This window comes from Equus quagga, chromosome 11, assembly GCF_021613505.1.
Source record: "Equus quagga isolate Etosha38 chromosome 11, UCLA_HA_Equagga_1.0, whole genome shotgun sequence".
Lineage (NCBI taxonomy): Eukaryota > Metazoa > Chordata > Mammalia > Perissodactyla > Equidae > Equus > Equus quagga.
In genome coordinates, this window is record NC_060277.1 from 10913431 (window position 1) to 10934326 (window position 20896).

The following is a 20896-nucleotide window of genomic DNA, read 5'->3' on the forward strand; positions in this document are numbered from 1 at the left end:
CAGTAACCCTAAGAGATTCAAGTTTCAGTGTGGAACTCAGCCCTCTGGTCGCTTTATTAGCTGACTAACTAAACAGTGAGACATACCCTCTTACTTTAGGCAGTGCCAAGCTGTGTGACCATCTACAACAGCAGAGACAAATCTAAGTACTTAGAACTAAGGGGTCTCTTGTGGCGAGGAAGTTAACAGTCTGAGCTGTGCCAAATCTTGATCTTGATCTAGAGCCGTGCTGTTGAATATGGCAGCCACTGACCATATGTGGCTAAAATGTAAATGAGTTAAAATTAAATAAAATTAAGAATTCAGCTCCTCAGTCACCCAAATCACATTTCAAGTGTTCAACACTAGTATGGTTTTTATTGGTATGGTTTATGTATATGGTAGTTAGTGGCTATCATAAAGGACAGTGCAAATTCCCAGGATATTTCCATCACTGAAGAAATGTTCTATTGAGCAGTACTGATCCAGAAGATAAACAATAGGTCCCCAAAGACATTCTGTCAAGAAACACCGCTTTGATGGCTTGAAAGACCACACCAGGCAGGCCCTGTCTAATTTTTATTCTGAATCACTAGAGATTTGAAATAGCAGGGAAGGCAGTAAGACTTTAGATTTTCGTGTGAATCGTAAAGGCTAATTTTCCCAGTAAAGAGACCTTCTGTTAGGGGATCATTGTGGATAATGGTCATAGGCAAGGAGGTGGGAGCAGAGGATGCAGTGCTCTGAGGTTAGGGCCTCCCCTGAATGAGAAGAGTTTGTCACCTGGTTGGGCAGAAGGAAGTGGTCAAAGGTACTTCTGATACTCACAAAAGGGGCGAGTATGACTGACTTTGAGTTTCAGGAACTTCCTTCAGCTTCTGACCTCCTTACCTTGCTTTATCTAATTATAGTGGTAAAAATAGGTTAGGCATCCCAAGAAGAACATGAATCTTAGCTTCCCTTTCTAGTTTAAGAGATTTTCAATGCCTCTCTCAAAAGGAAAGTAGTTCTTTTATTAGTCCTGTTCTACATGCCTCTAAAATTTTAAAAGGGATTAAGGAAAGGGAAATGACGGGCAGTAATACTTCTCACACTAGCTCAGGGTATCCCTGGTGGCTGTTGCATGGGGACGTATCTAAGTCATTTTCAACAGAGTCTGCTGAGACATTTGGTTGCACCCTCTCACCCAAGTCTTTTGATGTGGACTCATGAGGAGTTGAGGAATTGAGGAGCAATGAAGACTACTTGGGGCATTCCTCTTTAAGGGCTAGGAGACAGGATGCCAAAGAAAATTGATCAGAGGGAAAGGTGTCCTTCATGAAAATTAGGAAGCAGGTCAAGAGAGACGTTAAAAGGAGGAGGCCACTATTCAAAAAATGGCTAGAAGGATTAAGCACAGAGAGACAGAGCCAAGAGTTGTCTCCAGTAACTATAACAGGTGAAGTTTTCATGAACTGATGAGAGAATAGGAGAGTGGCTACAGGAAAGGAAGAAATTTCCAGGGTGGCAATAAAACCACGAGCACTGGACCTAATTATTTAGTCTTGGACATTTCATCATCCTCTCACACAAGGAAAAACTCTAGCATTCAATAAATATCTGTTGAATGAATCCTCAGAAAGAAAATCACACAGAATGCATAAATTCCTTTATTGAAAATATTGGGCTAGCACTGCATTACATATACTCAATATCCATAAATGAAGGGCCACACACTTCTGATTGGACAATACTGTTGTAAATAGAGAACACAGCATCTGGATATTCTCTCACAAGTATAATATCATGGACTAAACTAGGTAAGAGTAAACTATATGCAAATGACCATTTTGTTAATAGCGTATGGTTGCAAATGGCATAAATGGTAAATGTGATCATTATGACACATTCCTGATATCTCACACCAACACATTATTTAACAAGCAGATTAAGGTTAAACTGCCAATATGCTCTTAATCAAGGGTTCTCAATAGGAGAACTTGGGTGAAAGCACACCCAGCTACAGATTTAAGATTTTATAGCATTCATTTAAACTTGTGTGGAATGTCAGTAGAATAAAATAATTGCTTATCTGACAGGAGGCCACATGGCAATTTGTTCTCTTTTAGCAATAGTCTAAAATAAGAGAGTAATCTAAAGGAAATATTCTGCCAGCTTAAGGCTAATATTCTAAGAGCTGTTTCATGTTTTTAAATGCAGGTATATAAATATTACTTGTTATTAATTTTTCCTTTCTGTGATCACTGGGGATGTAACTTACGACAGGCCACTTCTCAGCTTTGGTTATTATTTGAAAATTTTTTCCATTAGCAGTCTTTGGCTTTCATAAAAGTCTGGCAATCAATAATATTGGTTAAATTTTTAACAAGGCTTTATTATTTTTTAATAAGAGTTTTTTATGATGTGAAAATGAGTTGATGTTAAAAAATAGGTTTTACTTTTTATTTCAATTATGGTATGAATGCATTTCTTTGCATTGCTTTTTCTCAAGTAAGAGTCTAGGAACCAAGACAATCGGGCTAATTTGACATTTTTAGTTTGATATGAAATATGCAGAAATTAAAACAGTCTCTTTTAAAACAGAGGTCTGTTGGCTAATGTAAAAACTTGGGGAAAATTATTCAAAACACACTATGAAAATAAAGTTTTTGTTAATACACATGAGTTTGTAAGAAGCAAAACATTTTCTTTTCAAAAGCAGGGACTGTTCTAAGTGTAGGTTCATAGAGGGATCCATTTCTGTAACTATCAGCTAGGACTGTGAGGAACGGCATATTCTTCTTTACACAACTACGTTCAGAGTAAGGAACTAAAAATGTACCTTTTTAATAACCAAAGGGAAAGCTGGCCAAAAACAGTCAAATCAATGAACATCGTTAATGAGTTTTTAAAAATTGAGAATTATGCACATATATATATATAAATATATGCTGCTTAAGACCTATCACCCTAAACAATCAGGGCAAAAAAAAATTCAATATAAAACTATACAAATCAAATGGATTTGTTGCCAAAACATAGCACAAAATGTATATATTTCTTTATTTCAAGATTTGACACATTAAAAGAAAAAAACTGCCAACACATTTCAGACAATATACTAGAAATAATAAATAAAAGTTAAAAAAAAATCATATATTCCCTTTAAGTGCTGTGCACTTGCAATTCTTCTAAATGAGACTAACCTTTTCCACGGCAAACAATAGGATGCTGTACATTTTGGTAATGAAAATTATGTTGATAAATACACAAGGCATGTATATATTTCCACAGTATCTTTTTTTTTCACAGTTACCAAAAATAAAAATTGCATTCAACTCATACATCTATAAATACTCTGATTCCCCACTGCATGGATTTGAAGGAAGTGAGAGTATAAAGTCGGTCACCAATCCGGACTCCAAATTTCTTTCTTCCTTGTCTGCCCTCCATATCTACCTTCCAGAGTCTCTCTGTGATGGGACCATGCTCTGAGATGATGGCAGAAAGAAAGCATTATGGCGGGATGAGGCAGTCTGGGCTGGGGCTTCGTCTTCCAGCCAGCTTTACAAGGGCTGATGAAGCGCAGTCTTTTTAATGCTATTTTTTAAGGCAGTCTGAATTTCACTCGAATGTCCATACCTCGAGGTCCTGAACTATGAAGTCTTCCTTTTTGGAAAGTATATCATTATTGAAAGTGCTGCAGGAGTTGCTTCGTCCATGGTATAAATCAGCATCTAGCCATAAACCAAATCGTCCCCTGAGAAAGTTAAAACCAAAAAGGTGAAAACATTTCAATCTTGTGTGGCACACTTTCTGTCCTCCCTTGCCCCATCTTCTTTCCTTTATGCTAGAGACAGACAAAATCCTAAACTGCTTGTCAAAAAAGGTTACATTTCCTTTATTTCACTTCAACGACCTGTCTTTCCTAAAAGACAAGTGGTAGTAGTCCCTCATTTAGACACATCAATAAATCATTTTATCTTTGATTCTTGGTATCAGGTATCAGGCCACTGCCCTAATTAATCTAAGTACACGGACTAGCTAAAATCACCTCACACCAAGATTTTGGTTACCTCGGTCAAAAGACCCATTCAGGTCAGGTGGGAAAGTGATAATAACAAAAACCTTACCCTCCACCACCAAGTTCCAAAGAACTTATGTCTCCATTGATAAAGTATGAGTTTTCTCCACTCCACTTAAAGACCTTAGGGTAGAAACACAAGACAGAGAACAGACATTTTCAACTGGTTAGCAAGGAGGGAATACTGGGACAGTACCTCTGTGTGGAAGGGAATTACCCACTGACTGAGGAAACTCCTGACTTCCAGACCTTTCTTGTACCAGGAGGAGATCTCCAAAGGGGTTACGAAGCCAGAAAGACCTCTCAGGCACACTTTGACTCTGACTTGCAATCCCGCTGAGGGGCAGTTCCTCAGGCCCAGGGAGGGACTCTGAGCGGGGTGCGTGCTACAGTCATGAACTGCTGACCAGGCTAGAGCGAGTGCAGACGACGTTATGGGACAGCAGCTGCTCCACCGATGGCCCCACCTCCAACCCCACCCACACCCCTACACTGTGACATTGGGAAGCCAAATTTCTCCCATCTGGGTACCTTGAAATTAGGGCTAAACGTGTAGAGAAAAGTTTCGCCTGTGCCATAATAGTGGTCACTGAACTTGAAAGGATGAGTTGCATATGCTCCAAAAATCTGTCAAAAGAAAACAGAAACATTGTCTATTTTCAAAGACAGCCTTTCCGAAATATTTTAACATAATCCTGTTCTGAGACCTCATTATACCTCTTTCAGCAAAGATCATTACTAAATTGGAGCTCTAATAAAAAAGACCACCAACAAACAGATAAATAATATGTCCCCAGCTCTAATTGGAACCCACGTGGCTCAGAGAACTTATTTCTCAAAGGCCAACAATTATTCTAATTTTAAAAGACTTCTAAAGTCCACTATGGAGACATGTTTCCTTCAGTGAATATGGAGACGACATGCTGGGAACATAAAACAACAAGATGCACCCTGCACACCGAAATAAGTGGTTGAGAGAACAAAGGCAGGTCTCTTAGGCATTTTATAAGTGGAATTGTGACTAGACATTTCCCCAGAGACAATCAATTTTGCTCTTTTTTGATTTGTAAAAAATACGTTCTCAATATGCCTATTAAAACTGTGTCCTTAACGTGACTGATCCAATATAGTCATGTGCCACCTAACGACGTTTCAGTCCATGATGGACCGCGTATATGACAGAGGTCCCATAAAATCAGTACCATACAGCCTAGCTGCGTAGTAGGTTATACCATCTAGGTTTGTGTAAGTACACTCTATGATGTTCACACCACGATGAAATTGCCTAATGACGCATTTCTTAGAGTGTATCCCTGTCATTAAGCCACACATGACTGTATACCTTACTTCAAAATGGCTTTTAAGAAAAACGTAACAATTCCACAATACTACGGGCTGTAAAGGTGATTTATAAATATTTGAATCAATGATTTTTCTGTTTTTTTCTTGTTGAGGGTTGGAAGGAGCAGTGTCCCAGAATATACATGCCCACTGCCTCAGCTTCCTATCCTTCTGCTCAGATCCTGATCAGTGCTTGCAGGGGAAAGGGTTGGCAAGAGTGAGCATATATATTTTGAAAATATCCCTAGGTGATTCCAATATACCTTCTACTCCAAATCCAACTTAAGAAACATTGCTCTAATTGGAAGTTATCTGAAAAATGTCTTATAATTTTAAAAAATTATTTTAATTGGATTATAATCAGTGTGGAATCTCCTCTTCACCAATTACACTCAGTTCTGGCTCCTTGAAATACTAAAAATCAGGAAGAGTAGAAGTCTAGAAATCTTTCTAACCAATATCCTTAATACTTCCTGCTCCTACATCTTTTCCTAGAGCTGCTCAGAACAAACAAAACAGTAACAAAAACATCAAAACTCCATTTCCTTTCTTCTGGCGATCTTCCAGTAAAAGAACGAAAATATAGCTGAGATGGGCCTCTATTTTTAAAAGCACATGCTAAAATATGACAAGAAGAGCAACGGCCATAAGTGGAAGGAAGTGGGTCCTCCTCTGATCAATGAATAGGAAGAGCCATCCTTACTCTCCCACCCTCCGCAGGATTCTAATTATATCATTTCTTGGCCAAAATTTTCTTAGCAATCATAGAAATGTGTGTAAGGACTGAGGATTGGACGATACTAAGGAATTACTGTTAATTTTGTTAGGTATATAGCATTGTGGTTGTGTAAGAAAATGTCCACTTTCTTTTTTTCTATTAATTTATTTTGAAAGAAATTGTACAATATGTACGTAATGGTATTGTTAGGTCTATACCATATAAAAATTTAAAATACTTGGCAATAATAGAACAAAGGAATCCATGAGAATAAATGAAGACAACCAGAATTGGGAAATGAAAGGTTAATATAACAGAATCTGTAAATGTATGTTTGCTCTCCTTTCTTCTCTTAGCTTCTTTAGTAGATAAAAAATTACACAAGGCAGTAATCATAACAATGTACTATTGGGTTTGTAATATATATCAATGTGATATGTATAACAAAATTACCACAAAAAGTGGAATGATGGAATAGAGCAATATAGGAGTAACATTTCTACACCTCACTGGAATTTAGTAGGTATAAATGAGACTCTGTTAATTGTCTGATGATTGTTCTATTATTTTCCATAATGCTTTGTGGTACAAATTACACCACAGTCTGATTCAATCAAAGTTGGGCTCCTTTGCAGAGGGAGTTTCTTTGGCCAGTCTATGAGTTTATCCTGACTCCGAGAAGCCTCTTCTTAGCCGCCTCTTTCCCTGGTTCTCCCTGGTAAACCAGATAGTCTACAGTTTAGCTTCTTGCTTTCATGGAGCTACCTGCTTCCTCTTAATTGCTTCCTACCCAAATTGTCATTGTTTCCTGGAGTGCCCTTTGGCTTGAACTTCCCCAAACCCTTCTAAATAGAGTCACTCAGTTGCTTTGGGGAGAGCTTCAGAGCCCTCTATCTTTTGGTCTGTCTCTTCCCTGGGAGCTAGGAACTCGGGGCTCTGCTCTGGAGCCAGGAGCGGGACAGTGGCCTGCTTGTCTCAGACAATCTTGTTTGATGAGCAGAGTGTTGGGCAGCGTAGCCACTGGTCTTGGCTCACCTCACCTGGCAGGAAACTTTGGCCCTAGGAGCTGGGGTAAGGGCAATAGAGACCCCTGTATTCTTGGCCTGCCATGCCTAAGGGAGAGCATCTGCCCTATGAGGGGGACCTGGGTGGAGGAAGAGAGCCCCTGTCTCTAGGCCACACTTGCCTGGAAGTTTCCCTCTGAGACCCAGACCTCAGGCCGGGGATAAGAAGTGCTGGGACCTGCCCTTGGAGGGGGTCCATCACAGCCCTTGCCTGGGAGCTGAGGGGAGAGGGAGCCCCATCTTCTTGTCTGCACATGCCCCGAATGGAGCTTCCGTCAGTGTGAACTAGAGGCTGGGGGCAGGGAGCAGGTTGTGCCTCAAGTGCCACAGAATCACACTTTTATTACTGAGATTTATCAGATTTTCTTAAATAAATGTTTCTTCACTTGCTGTATGCCCTGAGGACAATTTGAAGAGCCTTTACATGATTGGGGTTTTTAGAATTTCCACCAGCTATGGCTGTTTCACTAGGGATTGACTCTTAGAGCTCCTCATTGCTGCTATTATGCTTATGTAATATCTTTTTATTAGAATTTTATGTAACTCATTTCCAGATAACTTTATAGACTTGTTCTATCATGTTCTCAAATGTGGCAAAGCCACATTCCAGCTTTGGGCATAGATGGGGTGGGGAAAGCAGAGTTAGTATCCAGATGTCTTCAAACAGCACAAGCGCCTCCAGGGGACCAGATTCAGTAAGACCACACCCCCTGACAAACAGTGTAACCCTCGGGTGTGGGCCTCCTTTACATATCTGCTGACAGGAAGCTGGGTGAGACTGTGCTTCCTCAATGCCTGCTCTGTGCAGCCAACACATTCCTCGCCAGGTCTGATATCTTTTGGTAAATCAGCAGGAGAATTAATCTATACTTACGGTGAGGGTTTGGGGGTGTGGTCTAAAAGCATCTAGCCTCTCTCATCTAAAACACAGCATCCACCTTCTCAAACATTCCATTAAATCCCTAAGTAATTCTGTTTTAAACTTTTGTTAATATATTTTAATTTTTAACTGGACTCTACCTACTATTCAGCTTGGATCATTATTAAATATAATGTCATCAATCAGGAGATAATAATAGTAATAATGATGATAGCTAAACTACTCCCCACAACTCTTAATCTACAGTTATGCTGCAATAACGTCACAGGAAAGATATAGTCCAGAAAGACAGTGCCCACAGTACCCCTATCTGTCTGCTAATTTTTCCCAAGATCTATTTCCCCTAAAATGATCTCAATTCTATGGCTTTGCACCCCATTGCTTAATAGTGCCCCATGCTTAACAAGCACTCATTAGACATTTGCCGAACGAATGAGTAAATGAATCGTTGCTGAGTAAAACCTGCTTCTATGCCAGAAAGAGAAAAGAATGGCATTTGCATCTTAAAAACGTAAGGGAATTTCTTCTTGATATAACAGACCAAACTGAAATGAAGAAAGAGCAGACCTGAAAGATGCCTTCCTCTTGCGAAGCAGAAGCCTGGCTGGGTAGTATATGAATGAAACTTGGCCAGACTCCACTCACACTCCAAGCTGACTGAGGGCAGGAGTACTAGTGGAGGGTAGATGGGGTAACATCTAGATTTCACCAGTGCCTCCCAAACCAAGAGCAACAGAGCAAAACTGCAGTGCGCAAGGGCACAGAGCCTTCCCTGTTGTGTCATAACAACTGCACCCTTCAGGTACCACACATCACAGCCCTGACTGACTCTCCATCCCAGCATCCATGCAGCAAGCTCATGGCACTACCTCAGCTACCGGCAAAAGTTCTGGTGTGGCACCGCAACTTCCTCCTGCAACTATCTCCAAACCCAGACTTGAATTTCCCCATCTTCTCCAGCTTTAGGTTGTAGAATATCATTAGAGATTCCTACTGAATGGTGAGCACAGGAAAAAAATTCCTTAGAATGTGACTGTATTGGGAGAGATGTTCCATTTTCTTTTTAAGAGATGCATTCTGAAGTACACAGGGGCAAAGTGACATGGTAATTGGGATTTACTTCAAAATATTTCAGCAAAGAAAAATCAACAAAGAAAAGAAAGACAGACAAAGCCTATGTGGCAAAATCCTGCTAACATAGCCTGGCTGATGGGAGCTCACTGCACCAGTCTCTCTGCTGTTGTGCAGGTTTGAAAATCTTCATTAAAAAATGTTTTCTATGAGAGGAACAAGACTCACCTGATTATCCATATCTTTGATGACCAATAGGACAGGACTGTCCAGCGATGCTGACTTCCGATAAAGAGTTTTCAAGCTGGTCCCATGCTCTAACGTGCTGTATGCGAGTCTCCACGGATACCCTTGTACCCTTGCTGGAAGGCGTCGGGCCAGCTGCAGTTCCAAAGATGGAGATGTGAATATGCAGTTCCCCACCAATCGTTCATAAACTTGCAGCACAAAGCACCTGTGGCTCAGACTCAAAATCACACTTTCTTACATATTGCTCATCTTTACTCTGGCAAATATTTGCCACTATAAACCAGTAAGAGAAGGGAAAATCATTGCTTGATGGTGTTTATTTTGGCAGAGATGCTGCCAGAGTATGCTTTCCTATTCAGGGACCTGACTGCAGGCTCACTATGCCACTAGACATTTGAAGATACCGCATCTAGCTTGATAAAGATGCATAAATTAGACACGTTCTCCCTTTTACACTTCGACCTGGCTTTCAGCAAACAGTTCACGTTTCTGCCACCGTTCTTTTTAAACCCTCATAGGTTTATCTGCTACTGATAAGTGCAGAAGAAGAAAACACAGGTGTTTACGCTTGTAGTCAAATGTAGCCTGTCCTCGTTGCACCTGTATCTTTCACCTACACTAATATTTAGCTTAAACTTAACTGCCACAAATGCCAATAATGCTCATCTCTTCAAAAATACCGAACGAGGAGACTATGAAGTGCTGAAGTCTTCAGAAAGCTTAACATCAGTTCTATCAGCATGAATCCCATCTCTGTAATTGCTTGGTGAAATCTCTTGGCTTTCCTGGGCCTGCACGGACTCATTTGTAAATTGAGGGAGGTGAAGTTGGTTCTCTAAGGTCCTTGAAATTCAGATTTCTAAGCTAATGGGAGAAGTGCAAGAGATTCCTTACTAAAGTTCACATAAAGCACATTATAGTATTTCATAAAATTGAAGTAACAGATTTTCAGAAAATATAAAGTATGTAAAGCAAATCACAGACAAAGGAAAACTCTTCCTAGCGGTAGATAGTTTTCATAAAGCAAGTAAAGTGTATTTGCTACATGACTTTTATTGAGCCTGATAAAGCCACTGGAATTCTGCAATAATCTCCAGGATGCATTTGGATGCTTTTTAAGTGTATCAGGACTATGGTCGGACACTTTAAAAAGTGTTTTGAAGACAAGAAATGGCTTTTCGTTCAGGTTTGGGAGATGGATGTGGTGTCTTGTCAACTGCTCACACTCCCCCAAGAAAGCGGTGGGGAATGTAAGCTTTGGGAAGCAGAGAAAGGAACACCGGCCTTGGTAGGGCTGCTGGTGCTCTTCCTTTAAAACCTGACTGATCCTTCACCCCTAGGGAGAAGAGCAAATGCAGTCAGGGACGGGAAATGCATTTGAAGGCCTGGAAAACCCCCATCCTACCTAAGTCCCCAGGGAGGCCCACCTGCTCGATGTGCATGTTCTCCAGGAGCGCACTGTGGGGCTGCAGGATTGGCAGGGCCGCCTCGTCGTCGTCCTCGTAGTAGCTGCACGTGCTCTTCCTGCGCTTTGCCTCCTCAACGGTGATGATCTGAAATGGAGAAGACACATAAGCCAAGAAAAACGGTGCATTTGCTTTTCCTTTGCCTGCTGAAAACGACCCCAGGTACACAACGGCCCGCAACAGGTGGAGTTTTAGCAGCAGGATATAAATTGAAATGGGGCTTTGGGGAAATGGCTGATTTTTCAATTTCAGAACAAATGCAGAATTTAACACAGTACAGCTGGGGCACTTAATATGCACAAATTAAAGTCACAGGTTTTCTGCTTTTACTATTGCTGCCGATTGCTCATTGAGTGAAAATTATGGATAACTCCACAAGCAACTTATACCCTTGAAATGCCCTAATATTCTCCTTTAGCTTGCATCTAAATTCGAATGGTTAAGAGATTAATCAAAAGATCATTCTGTGAGTAAGTCTTCTATAAATAGGAAAACTGGGAAGATAAGATAGTTTTTAAAATCGAGACTCCTAATATCTTCTCTTAAGATTATGTACATAGCAACCAACTCTGACAACGAGTTGTAACAGCTACCAGGAACAACAATTAGGTTATGATTCTTTATGTAAGGTTCAAAAACTATTGAAGTAATCTTTCCTCCCAAACTGAGAAACATGACATTGTACACAACATTTATTACTTCATTATAACTAGGCTTGTGAACTCCCAAAGTCAATTTCATCTTAAAATCGACTTTATTTTTTCCCCTCTTAAAATCTGGATAAATCACTAAATTATTTTCAAATTGAAGGATATATATGAAGTGACTTATTCACCCAAATTCCTGGGTACCAGTATCAATGACTTTTGCACTCTGGAGAAAAGACACTTAAGTTACATCCAGTGGACTTGTCGGATAACGCACTACTCAATTTTCAAAATGCAGTGATATGTATAAATCACCTGCTGTTGTCGGAGCCAGATTTACAGGTAAGAAATTAGCTTTTACATTTTACCATCTTCTCAAGGGGAATTTACTTAAAACACTCTCAAGGAATCACAAATCCAGCATTTTAAATGTATTAAATGAAGCACATGTTTTCGGTGAACTCGATATTTCACACAGGTAAAAAATGAGGCTGTGGGATGAAAAGAACCAAATATGGATTTTTGACTCCAAAGACAAGGGGCAAACCACACTGTATTTATCTCCAAAGTGAATAAAATACCTGGTCTGGTTGAAATGTCAGCACAATCCTAATTAAGAAAGCATTTCCAAACAGACTGAGTGGCAAATCTCTGAGGACTCACCTTCACCTAATTAGCCCCCAGGGACTCCCACATACCTTCACAAAAGGCTCTTGGTCTGGTCCAGCACAATAGAAAATCTGAATGTCCACGGGCAATCTTCGGACCCTCATCGTGACCGTGACCGGGTGAGGACTGTCTGTTGCTCTCTACTGAGGAACAGGTTTTTTCTCTATCTGCCTCCACAGCACTGTCACTTGTAGCCAGGCTGAGCTACAACTGGTTTTGAAATATCTCGCTGCCTGCATGATTAAGTTTCTGTTTCCCTTAGGAGAGGGTTTAACATTTCTACAGGAACACACCCAAATTAGGATTTAGAGCAACACCCACTTCCTGTCCGGCATAGCGGTGAGGCTGTAAAATGACACTTTCACCTTTAAAGGGTGATTTCCTAACAGTACAACAAAACTCCATTGTTTTTTTTTTTTTCTTTTGGTCATCTTATGTTTTTCTTCCAAATTGTCCTTGGCTAAGCTAATTTTCTAGCCGTGCCTCTTCAGAGTTTTTTCCAGCACCTTCTCTAAAGCTAAACTTCCCGTTTTAAACTTTACTATGTTCCCTAACATCACTTTGAATCTCAAAGGAAGGATGAATCTGAGGTTGATTCCTTTCACTTAAGAGCAATGGCATTTCATTTCAATACCGTGTCATGCTTGTTGGGTACGAGGAACTTCAAAGAACGAGAAAACACCTGGTTTATACGAGACTGAGCAAAGTGTTCCTTTAGATTCAGATTTTCAAAAGAGCCTTCAAAGGAATAGTTACCTTTTTACTTTTTAGAACATTAGTCTTCATGTCTAATAAACATGATGAGTCCTCCTAACTTTCCAGATCTGATGTCAGGGGGGTGGAAAGAAATGTAGATCACCATTGGATCAATTTGGGTGATCTTTCTGTGACTTTTCCAGACCTAAATGGCCTTTCGGTCTTGGGTACCACTGAGGGGACTGGAGCGCTATTGCATAGTCCATCCTGGGGGTCAGTTCTAATGATGACTCTGCTGGCACATACTTAGTGGCCGGGCCCAGGTCAACCAGAAGTGATTCTCAATGCAAGAGCCTGGACACAATCTGGGGCAGAAGCACTCGGATTTTGTGCCAGTGCATTTTCTTCAGTACCTGGCCCTTCATGACAACTAACATTTACTGAGTGCTTTCTGTGTGATGGTAAGCGTGGGTGCTTTGCCAGGCACAGGGACACAAAGCTGTCCAGTGGGTGAGGAGACAATTAAAGAGACATTTAAAAATAAATGAGTGCCATTCCATGCGATACAAATGCTAATAGTAGTGGGTCAAGAGGCTGGAGACACCTAGAGAGTTCTGAGACGCTTATTCAGAGGAGGTGGGGCTTCAGTTGCAGAGTAGAGGGTGGGGTGTGGGGAGCGGGAGCTGGAGGTACAGCGGGGGCCGGGGATGTGTTCTAAGTTCACTACGTCTTGAGAATAGAGAGCAAGAGAAGTAAAGATGCGGCTGGGGAAAGAGCAGGCGTGGAGAAAACAAAGAACCTTTGTGCCACAAAAGGGCTGAGAACTTATTCTGTAGGCCAGTGTTTCTAAAACCTGACTGTTCTTCAAAATCATCTGGCAGCTTGAAAAAATACAGATTCTGACATTCCTCCCCCAGACCTACTGAATTAACACCTCTGGTGGTGAGGGTCTAGGATTCAGCAAAAAACCTGACTTAAGTAGTGGTTCTGACAATTGGCCAGGTGGGTAATGACCGCAATGGGGAGCCACTGAGTGTTTTAAGCATGAGAGTATATGGCCACCTTGTGTCATTTAAATAAGCTAAATAGGTAGCACAGAACATATACAAGACCTTTAAACATGATGCAGGAAACATCAGAAGTCATTAAAAAGTGCTGGAAAATTGACTATTAAAAATATTACCTATCATATATCAATAAATCAACTGTAGACAGAGTAGAGTTTAAATTGATACTCTCAGGCCACCTATACATAAAAGCACTATAAAAAAACTGTAAACAAAAACTATAAAATAAAGACAAATAGCAAACCAGGAAAAAAATCTGTCAAAAATACAGGAGACAAAGAATTAATATCCTTAACCATAAAGAACTGAAACAGTATGATGAAACTATTAAGATTCCTTTAGGAAAATGGGCAAAGGAAATGAATGGGCATCACAAAGAAGAAGAAACACAGATTTTAAACATATCATATAGCAAATTTCTTTCTTTCTTTCTTTCTTTCTCTCTCTCTCTCTCTTTCTTTCTGTTTTTTGGTGAGGAAGATTGGCCCTGTGCTAACATCTGTGTGTGACACAGCATGGCTTGTTGAGCAATGTGTGGGTCCATGCCCAGGATCCAACCTGTGAACCCCAGGCTACCAAAGAAGAGTGTATAAACTTAACCACTACACCACTGGGTTGGCCCCCAAAAATTTTTAGAAAGGAGTAATAGTAATAATATTTTCTGCTGGCAGAAACACAGTGAGAAGAGTATTCCTCACACTCGTGGCAAGTTAAGTTGGCATTATATAAAAAATGAGAGTCATAAACAATTAGTACCCTTAGATCAAGTAATTTCACTTCCAGGAAACTAAGAGTTGCAGTTCATCTCATCCTTGTGAAAATCTTGAAGTTTTTCCTAAAAATGTGGAATCATTAAATAAATCATAATTGAGATTAAAAATATTATACAACCATTAAAAATAAGGCTTAAGGGGCCAGCCTGGTGGCGCAGCGGTTAAGTGCATACATTCCACTTTGGCAGCCCAGGGCTCGCCAGTTCAGATCCTGGGTGCGGACATGGCACTGTGTGACAAGCCTTGCTGTGGTAGGCGTCCCACATATAAAGTAGAGGAAAATGGGCATGGGTGTTGGCTCAGGGCTAGTCTTCCTTCTCAGAAAAAAAAAAAAAAAGAGGAGAATTGGCAGATGTTAGCTCAGGGATAATTGGCCTCGGAAAAAAAAATAAATAAATAAAATAAAAATAAGGCTTAATCTTTTTTTGTTGTTAGTGCCATCGAGTCAATTTTGACTCCAAGTGACCCTGCGTACAGCAGAGCAGAGCCAGCCCATCTTTTCCGCCATCCTCTCATCTTCCGGTGCTGTACCAGTCAATGCTCCACTGCTATTCTAGGGTTTTCATGGCCAAATTTTTCAGAAATGAGTGCTTCTTCCTAGTCTGTCTTAGTCTGGAAGCTCTATGGAAACCTGTCCACCATAGGTGACTGCACGTGTTGGAAATACCGGTGGCACAGCTTTCAGCATCACAGCAATACGCAGCTGCCACAGTATAACAACCCACAGACGGGTGGTGTGGTTCCCTGACTGGGAAACGAGAGTGCTGAATCTTAACCACGAGACTATGAGGGCTGGCCTCATTTTGGTTATTTAAGCATTTTTTAACATTCTGAAATCATGAACCCAGGCCACAGAGGTCAGAGCGCCAAATCCTAACCACTAGACCACCTAAAAATCTTTAATATAATTCTCACAATATGCCAGTGAGAAAAGCAGATATAGCACTCTACATAGAGCAGGACCCCATTTTGCAAAAGTAAAAAGCAAGACTCACCTTCTCCTAACCCCCACCACCTAGAAAACATCCTAAAACAAAATAGGAAAAAAAGGAGTCGAAGGAAATGTACAGAAGTGTTAAGTGCGGTTAGATAATATTTTAAAATTTTCTGCATGGTACTTTTCTGTAGTTTCCACATTTCCTACAATAAGCAGGTAATCCTTTTATAATATTAGGGAATAAAGATTATTTAAAGTCCTTGTGTATAGGAGGATGGTCAGTGCCCTTAGGAGTCCCAGTGAAGGGTGCAGGCAGGCTGATGAGGGCAGGGGTATTAGAGGGGAGCAGAGGTCCCTGCACTGGACAAGATCAGAATCAACAAGATTCTGACTAGAGATGACCGACTAGATATGATGATGAAAGAGAAGAATCTGGGATGATATCTAGGTTTCTGGCTTGGGGCACCACTAATGAAGATGGGAATATGTGAGGAGCAGAAAGTTTCGGGGAAAGATGATGAGACGTTTTGGACATCCTGAGGCTCAGACACTTGCCCGCCTCTCGGGAGTGCAGGATTGCTCTCCCCACCCACAGAGGAGAAGAAATGCTGTCCTGGTGGCCCGGCTTTAACGTGATGCTCGTAAGCAGAGCTTGCTCCCGCACGGGAGCGAGCTTGGCCAGCATTCTTCTCCCCATTGCACTTTTGGACTCTCTTACACGTGGCAAGAAAATAGGGATAAGGTGGCCCGAACAGTCCAGTCACTTGTCTCTCCAGTTATCTTATCTTTCCACGTGTCTGAGTGTCAGCAAGAGTGCCAGGAGCTTGGAAGAGGCCAACTCTTTTCTTCCTCTGCCACTGCAGGTCTAGAGACTCCATTCTAGAGGGATCTGCTCTCTCTTTCACTCTCCTCAGGGACTTAGTCTGAGAAGGCCTGGGGTGGACTGCCCAAGCACCCTCTGCCGTAGATTCTGAAGGGGACCTTGCTCTCTATGCGTAGCTCTTGCCGGTAGGTGTGGCTTAGTCTCTCACCGGAGTTGTCAAGAGCTGAGATTCAAGGTTAGGATTAGTCGGAAGGGGCAGAAGAGGCCTTAAGAGAACTGCTTTGGCTCAAGATATTCAGGCCTGGTCAGAAAAGGATCAAGTCCCCAATGCAACCTAAACTTCTGTCCGGGACTCCTAGTGGAGCAAGAGGCCATGGCTACAGTAAGCAAATGTTCCTTTCCTGACTTTGCCTCCTCTGTGCACACATCTCATGGGGGCCTCTCGGGCAGGGATGATTAGGTGAGGACAGGACTTGATATTCCTGGGTGCCTTGGCCAGAATAACATCATCACATGATCTCTGCCTCGTGGAGACTTCCAGCAGTGCCTGCGGGGCATCTGTGAGCTCTAGAGTAGCAGCCTGGGAGAAAGAGGTGTGTGGTGGAGGCAAATGTGGGAGTCACGAGGGGTGATGTGCTCATCCAAGGAAGAGTACCAGATGAAGAGAAGAGACCCAAGACAAACTCCTACGGACACGCAGACTCGGAAAGACTGGCCAGAGACAGAAGGATGAACAGAAAAAACAAAATTGACATAAAAAGCCAAAGGAAGGAGGGCCTGATAGACAGGCTTAAATCTTCAAATAATGGTCTCAAAGAAGGAGCTTATGAACTAGGGGGAGAAAAACACGTCAACAAGTATACTGCTGGGAAATATACTACAGAGGTATGAACAATGGGCTGTGGGAGGACAGGAGGAGTAAGTTTTCCAGAAAGCATCTCAGAAGTGACCAATGAGCTGGACCCTGAAGGACGACAGGAGTTTGCTGTGTATATACACATGCACACATTTGGGCTGGGAGGGACTGAATGAGAAAGGAGAGAATGAGTGGTGCACACACACATTTCAGAGGACCTGGCTTCCAGAAGGGATTAGACCTAAGGGGCAGGCTTCCTCACCCTGTGTCATCCAGACCTGGCAAGGTCCCAGCCTTGGAAGAATCTGAGTGCCTCCTTGATGAATCTCAAACCAGACTGGGGCTGCTGCTGGAGAAAACCACCCCTCCCTTTTGCCTGGCACCACTATGAATGTACGGTGGCAGACCCCGACAGGGCCTTCAGTCCCAGGCAGATATCCTATGACACCTCCTTACTCAGCATTGTTCCTCGTCTCCAGAGTTGCTATTTCATACCTTCTCTGTATTCCTCTAACTCCTCCTTCACGTCTAGGAGATACCCCCTCCTTCGACCTCAAAGAAACCATTACAATGAGAAATGCCATGATTTGCCACTACCAAATCTCCATTTTATTTGCACATATCCTATTCTTTTCTACTGTCTACTTGGACCACCTGTCTAAGCCCAATCCGATCGCTACCCTCCACATTCCCAACAGATCCTCAGGGATCTACTCTCTTGCTCATTCCTCCCTCATTCCCTTATCTTCTACACCTTGTACTCTATCGTCCTGCTGACCTCATCCAAAAGGTTAAAGTCTCTCTAGCGAGAGGGAAAACCCTTCCCAACCGCACCTCTTCTTCCAGCTCCCATATTATCTCATTGTTCTCCTCCCAAACAAACGTGACGTGTTTGCCCACATTTACTAGCTCCACTTATTCACCCTCCACTTTCTTTGAACCACTAGAATCTAAATTTTGAACCAATCACTTTGATGAAAGAGCTTTTGTCAAAGTCACCAGCTACCCCTTGGGTTCCAAATCCAAAAGACAGATCTCAGGGGCCGGCTCCATGGCCGAGTGGTTAAAGTTCCGCGTGATCTCCAGTGGCCCAAGGTTCATGGGTTCGGGTCCCAGATGCAGACCTACTCTACTCATCAGCCACGCTCTGGAGGCCTGGAGGCATCCCACACACAAAGTAGAGGAAGACTGGCACAGATGTTAGCTCAGGGCTAATCTTCCTCATAAAAAAAAATATATAAATAAATAAACAAAAAACAGATCTCAGTTCTTGTCTTTTGACTCCTCTGCAGCATAAGTCATTTTTGAACAATTACCCTCCTCTTGAAACATTCTCTTTCCTTGGCTTCTAAGACACGACTTTCCTTATTTCCCTGCCTCTTCCCTGGCTGTTCCACATCAGTCACCTCTGTGAGCTCCATGTCTTCATTTGGCCCTTTAATGCCGGTATCCTTAAGGTCTGTTCTGAGCCCTGTTCCCTACACACTCTCCTGGGATGACCTCATCTACACTCATAACTTCTACTTTGCTAATGAGTTCCAAGAGTATATCTTCAGATCTTTTCCCTGAGTTTTATTCTCAGTTGTTCCACAAATGTGGAATGTCCCTCAAATTTAGATTAAAACAGGAACACAGAGCATTTCCTATTAAATCTAATCCTCTTGCTATGTTCCTTATCTCAGTGAAAACCAGTTACCTCTATCCCCTCAGTTCCTACTCTAAAAACCAAGAGATCAATCTCAACATCTTCCTTATTTTCCACCTGTAATTAATTACTCACAAAGTTCTGTGCATTCCACCTTCTATGTGTCAATTTTCTCTCTCCTCGCTGCTACTCTTTCAGGAACCATTATCTCTCAACACTGATTACTGCAAGAGCCTCCTAATGGGTCTTCAAGCTTCAAGTGTTGTCCAACTCCAACCCGTTGAACATCTGTCGTCAGAGAGAGCTCTCCGAAATGCATATCTGTATGCACTTCTCCATGCTCAAAGCAGCTCAGCACCTTCCTACCGCCCTCAGGAAAATAACTGAAGTCCTACACGCAGTTCATAGGTCCTTCACCATCTGCCCTTGCTTACTTCTCCAGCTTCGTTTCTTGCTGCTCCCTCAGCTTTGCACCCATGCTCCAGCCACACTGACCTTTTGTTAGTACATCAAATGCCCCATGCTCTCTCTTTCTCCCCTGGGTCATTCCTCTGCACAGACTTTTCTCTCTGGCCAGAACACATTCCATGTCCTACTCCCACCCCAACTGCCTATATTCCCACTTCTTCTGATCTCAGCTCAGCTCACTCATTCTGGGCAGCTTTCCCTGACTCCCCGGCTCCATCCAGGTGCCTGGCTACAGGCTCCTACAGCATGTGGCACTTTGCCTACGATGGCATTTACCTCATTGTACTGTAATGATTTATCTATATTCCTTGATGCTAAATTCTACTTATCTCATCCATTGTGTTCCTAACATGGGAAGGGCTTGGTAAATGTTCAAAAGAAATATGAAGGGCTTTTCAGGCCAAATTAAGGAGCTTGAATTTCATCATGTACGTGAAGGGAACTCAGCAGCAGTTTTAAAAAAGGAGTGAAGGGGCTGGCCCAGTGGCATAATGGTTAAGTTCATATGCTCCACTTCAGTGGCCCGGGGTTCGTGGTTTTGGATCCAGGGTGTAGGCCTACACACTGTTCATCAAGCCATGCTATGGTGGTGTCCCACATACAAACTAGAGGAAGATTGGCCCTGATGTTAGCTCAGGGCCAATCTTCCTCACCAAAATAAAAGGGGGGGGGGGCAGTGAAATGACCCGGTGGTGGCAGCAGTGGTGGTGGTGGTGATGGTGGTAGGGTCTTTCTGACAGACATAATGAGCTTCAAACAGAGGAATAAGGTTATTTTCCCGTATAACTTCAAAGGCGCTCAGGAAATCTAACTTCAACCCAGCCAAGAAGTTCTTGGAATCCAGACACAAGAACACTTTGATTGCATCCTGTACTTTAAGGACCATGACAGTGCAGCCCCTCTTGAGCTCTCACCTCCCAGCTTTTGGTGGTCGGCTCGCTGAAGAAGTTGTCGATCATATTCAGTTCTTCCTTTTCCACCACCACAAAGCCTTGCTCTTTGGCATCTTTCCCATAGACGTCAGGAGACCATTGAACAAAGAATGTGTATAAGTGATCCACCCTGAAAAACATGTTCGTCACAGGAGTGAACACCAAATCCGCTTTCCTGGCAGGCACTAGTGGGAGCTGAGCACATACAACGAGCTTGGCAAATCCATTTTGCTAATTGGGAAATTTCCCACTGTGAAGACGATCTTTATGAGCACATTCCAAACTCGGATAATAAGTCAACAAATAGAAGCAGAAGCCCAGAGACACTGAGAGACTGTCTTTCAATCTGAGAAAAAGATCAAGAGATGGGATATAAAACTGAAAAACACAATGAAATATTTATACCAAATATTTTTCCTCATTGGGTGTTCCTTTGTTGGACCCCTATATTCATTGGGAAAAAACGGATCTGAAGCTTTAGATGGGAACAGATAAGCAATACTCCAAATAGGTCTCTATGTATATTGAAGCATTATTACAATTTTAATAAAC

At 42.1% G+C, this 20896-nt stretch overlaps 1 protein-coding gene across 5 annotated transcripts in view; it reads right to left on the bottom strand.

The window, feature by feature from the left end:
- Positions 1-1610: 1610 nt before the first annotated feature.
- NCOA7 (nuclear receptor coactivator 7) overlaps positions 1611-20896 on the bottom strand; it is a 138157-nt gene continuing 118871 nt past the window's right edge. For all 5 annotated transcript variants that reach the window (XM_046675664.1, XM_046675665.1, XM_046675662.1 and 2 more), the window contains 6 exons: positions 20327-20474; positions 10793-10918; positions 9345-9497; positions 4574-4669; positions 4092-4165; positions 1611-3718 (listed from right to left, as the gene is read on the bottom strand). In XM_046675664.1, the coding sequence (XP_046531620.1) occupies positions 3583-3718; positions 4092-4165; positions 4574-4669; positions 9345-9497; positions 10793-10918; positions 20327-20474 (733 nt within the window). In that variant the 3' untranslated portion in view covers positions 1611-3582. The remainder of the gene's footprint in view (positions 3719-4091; positions 4166-4573; positions 4670-9344; positions 9498-10792; positions 10919-20326; positions 20475-20896) is intronic.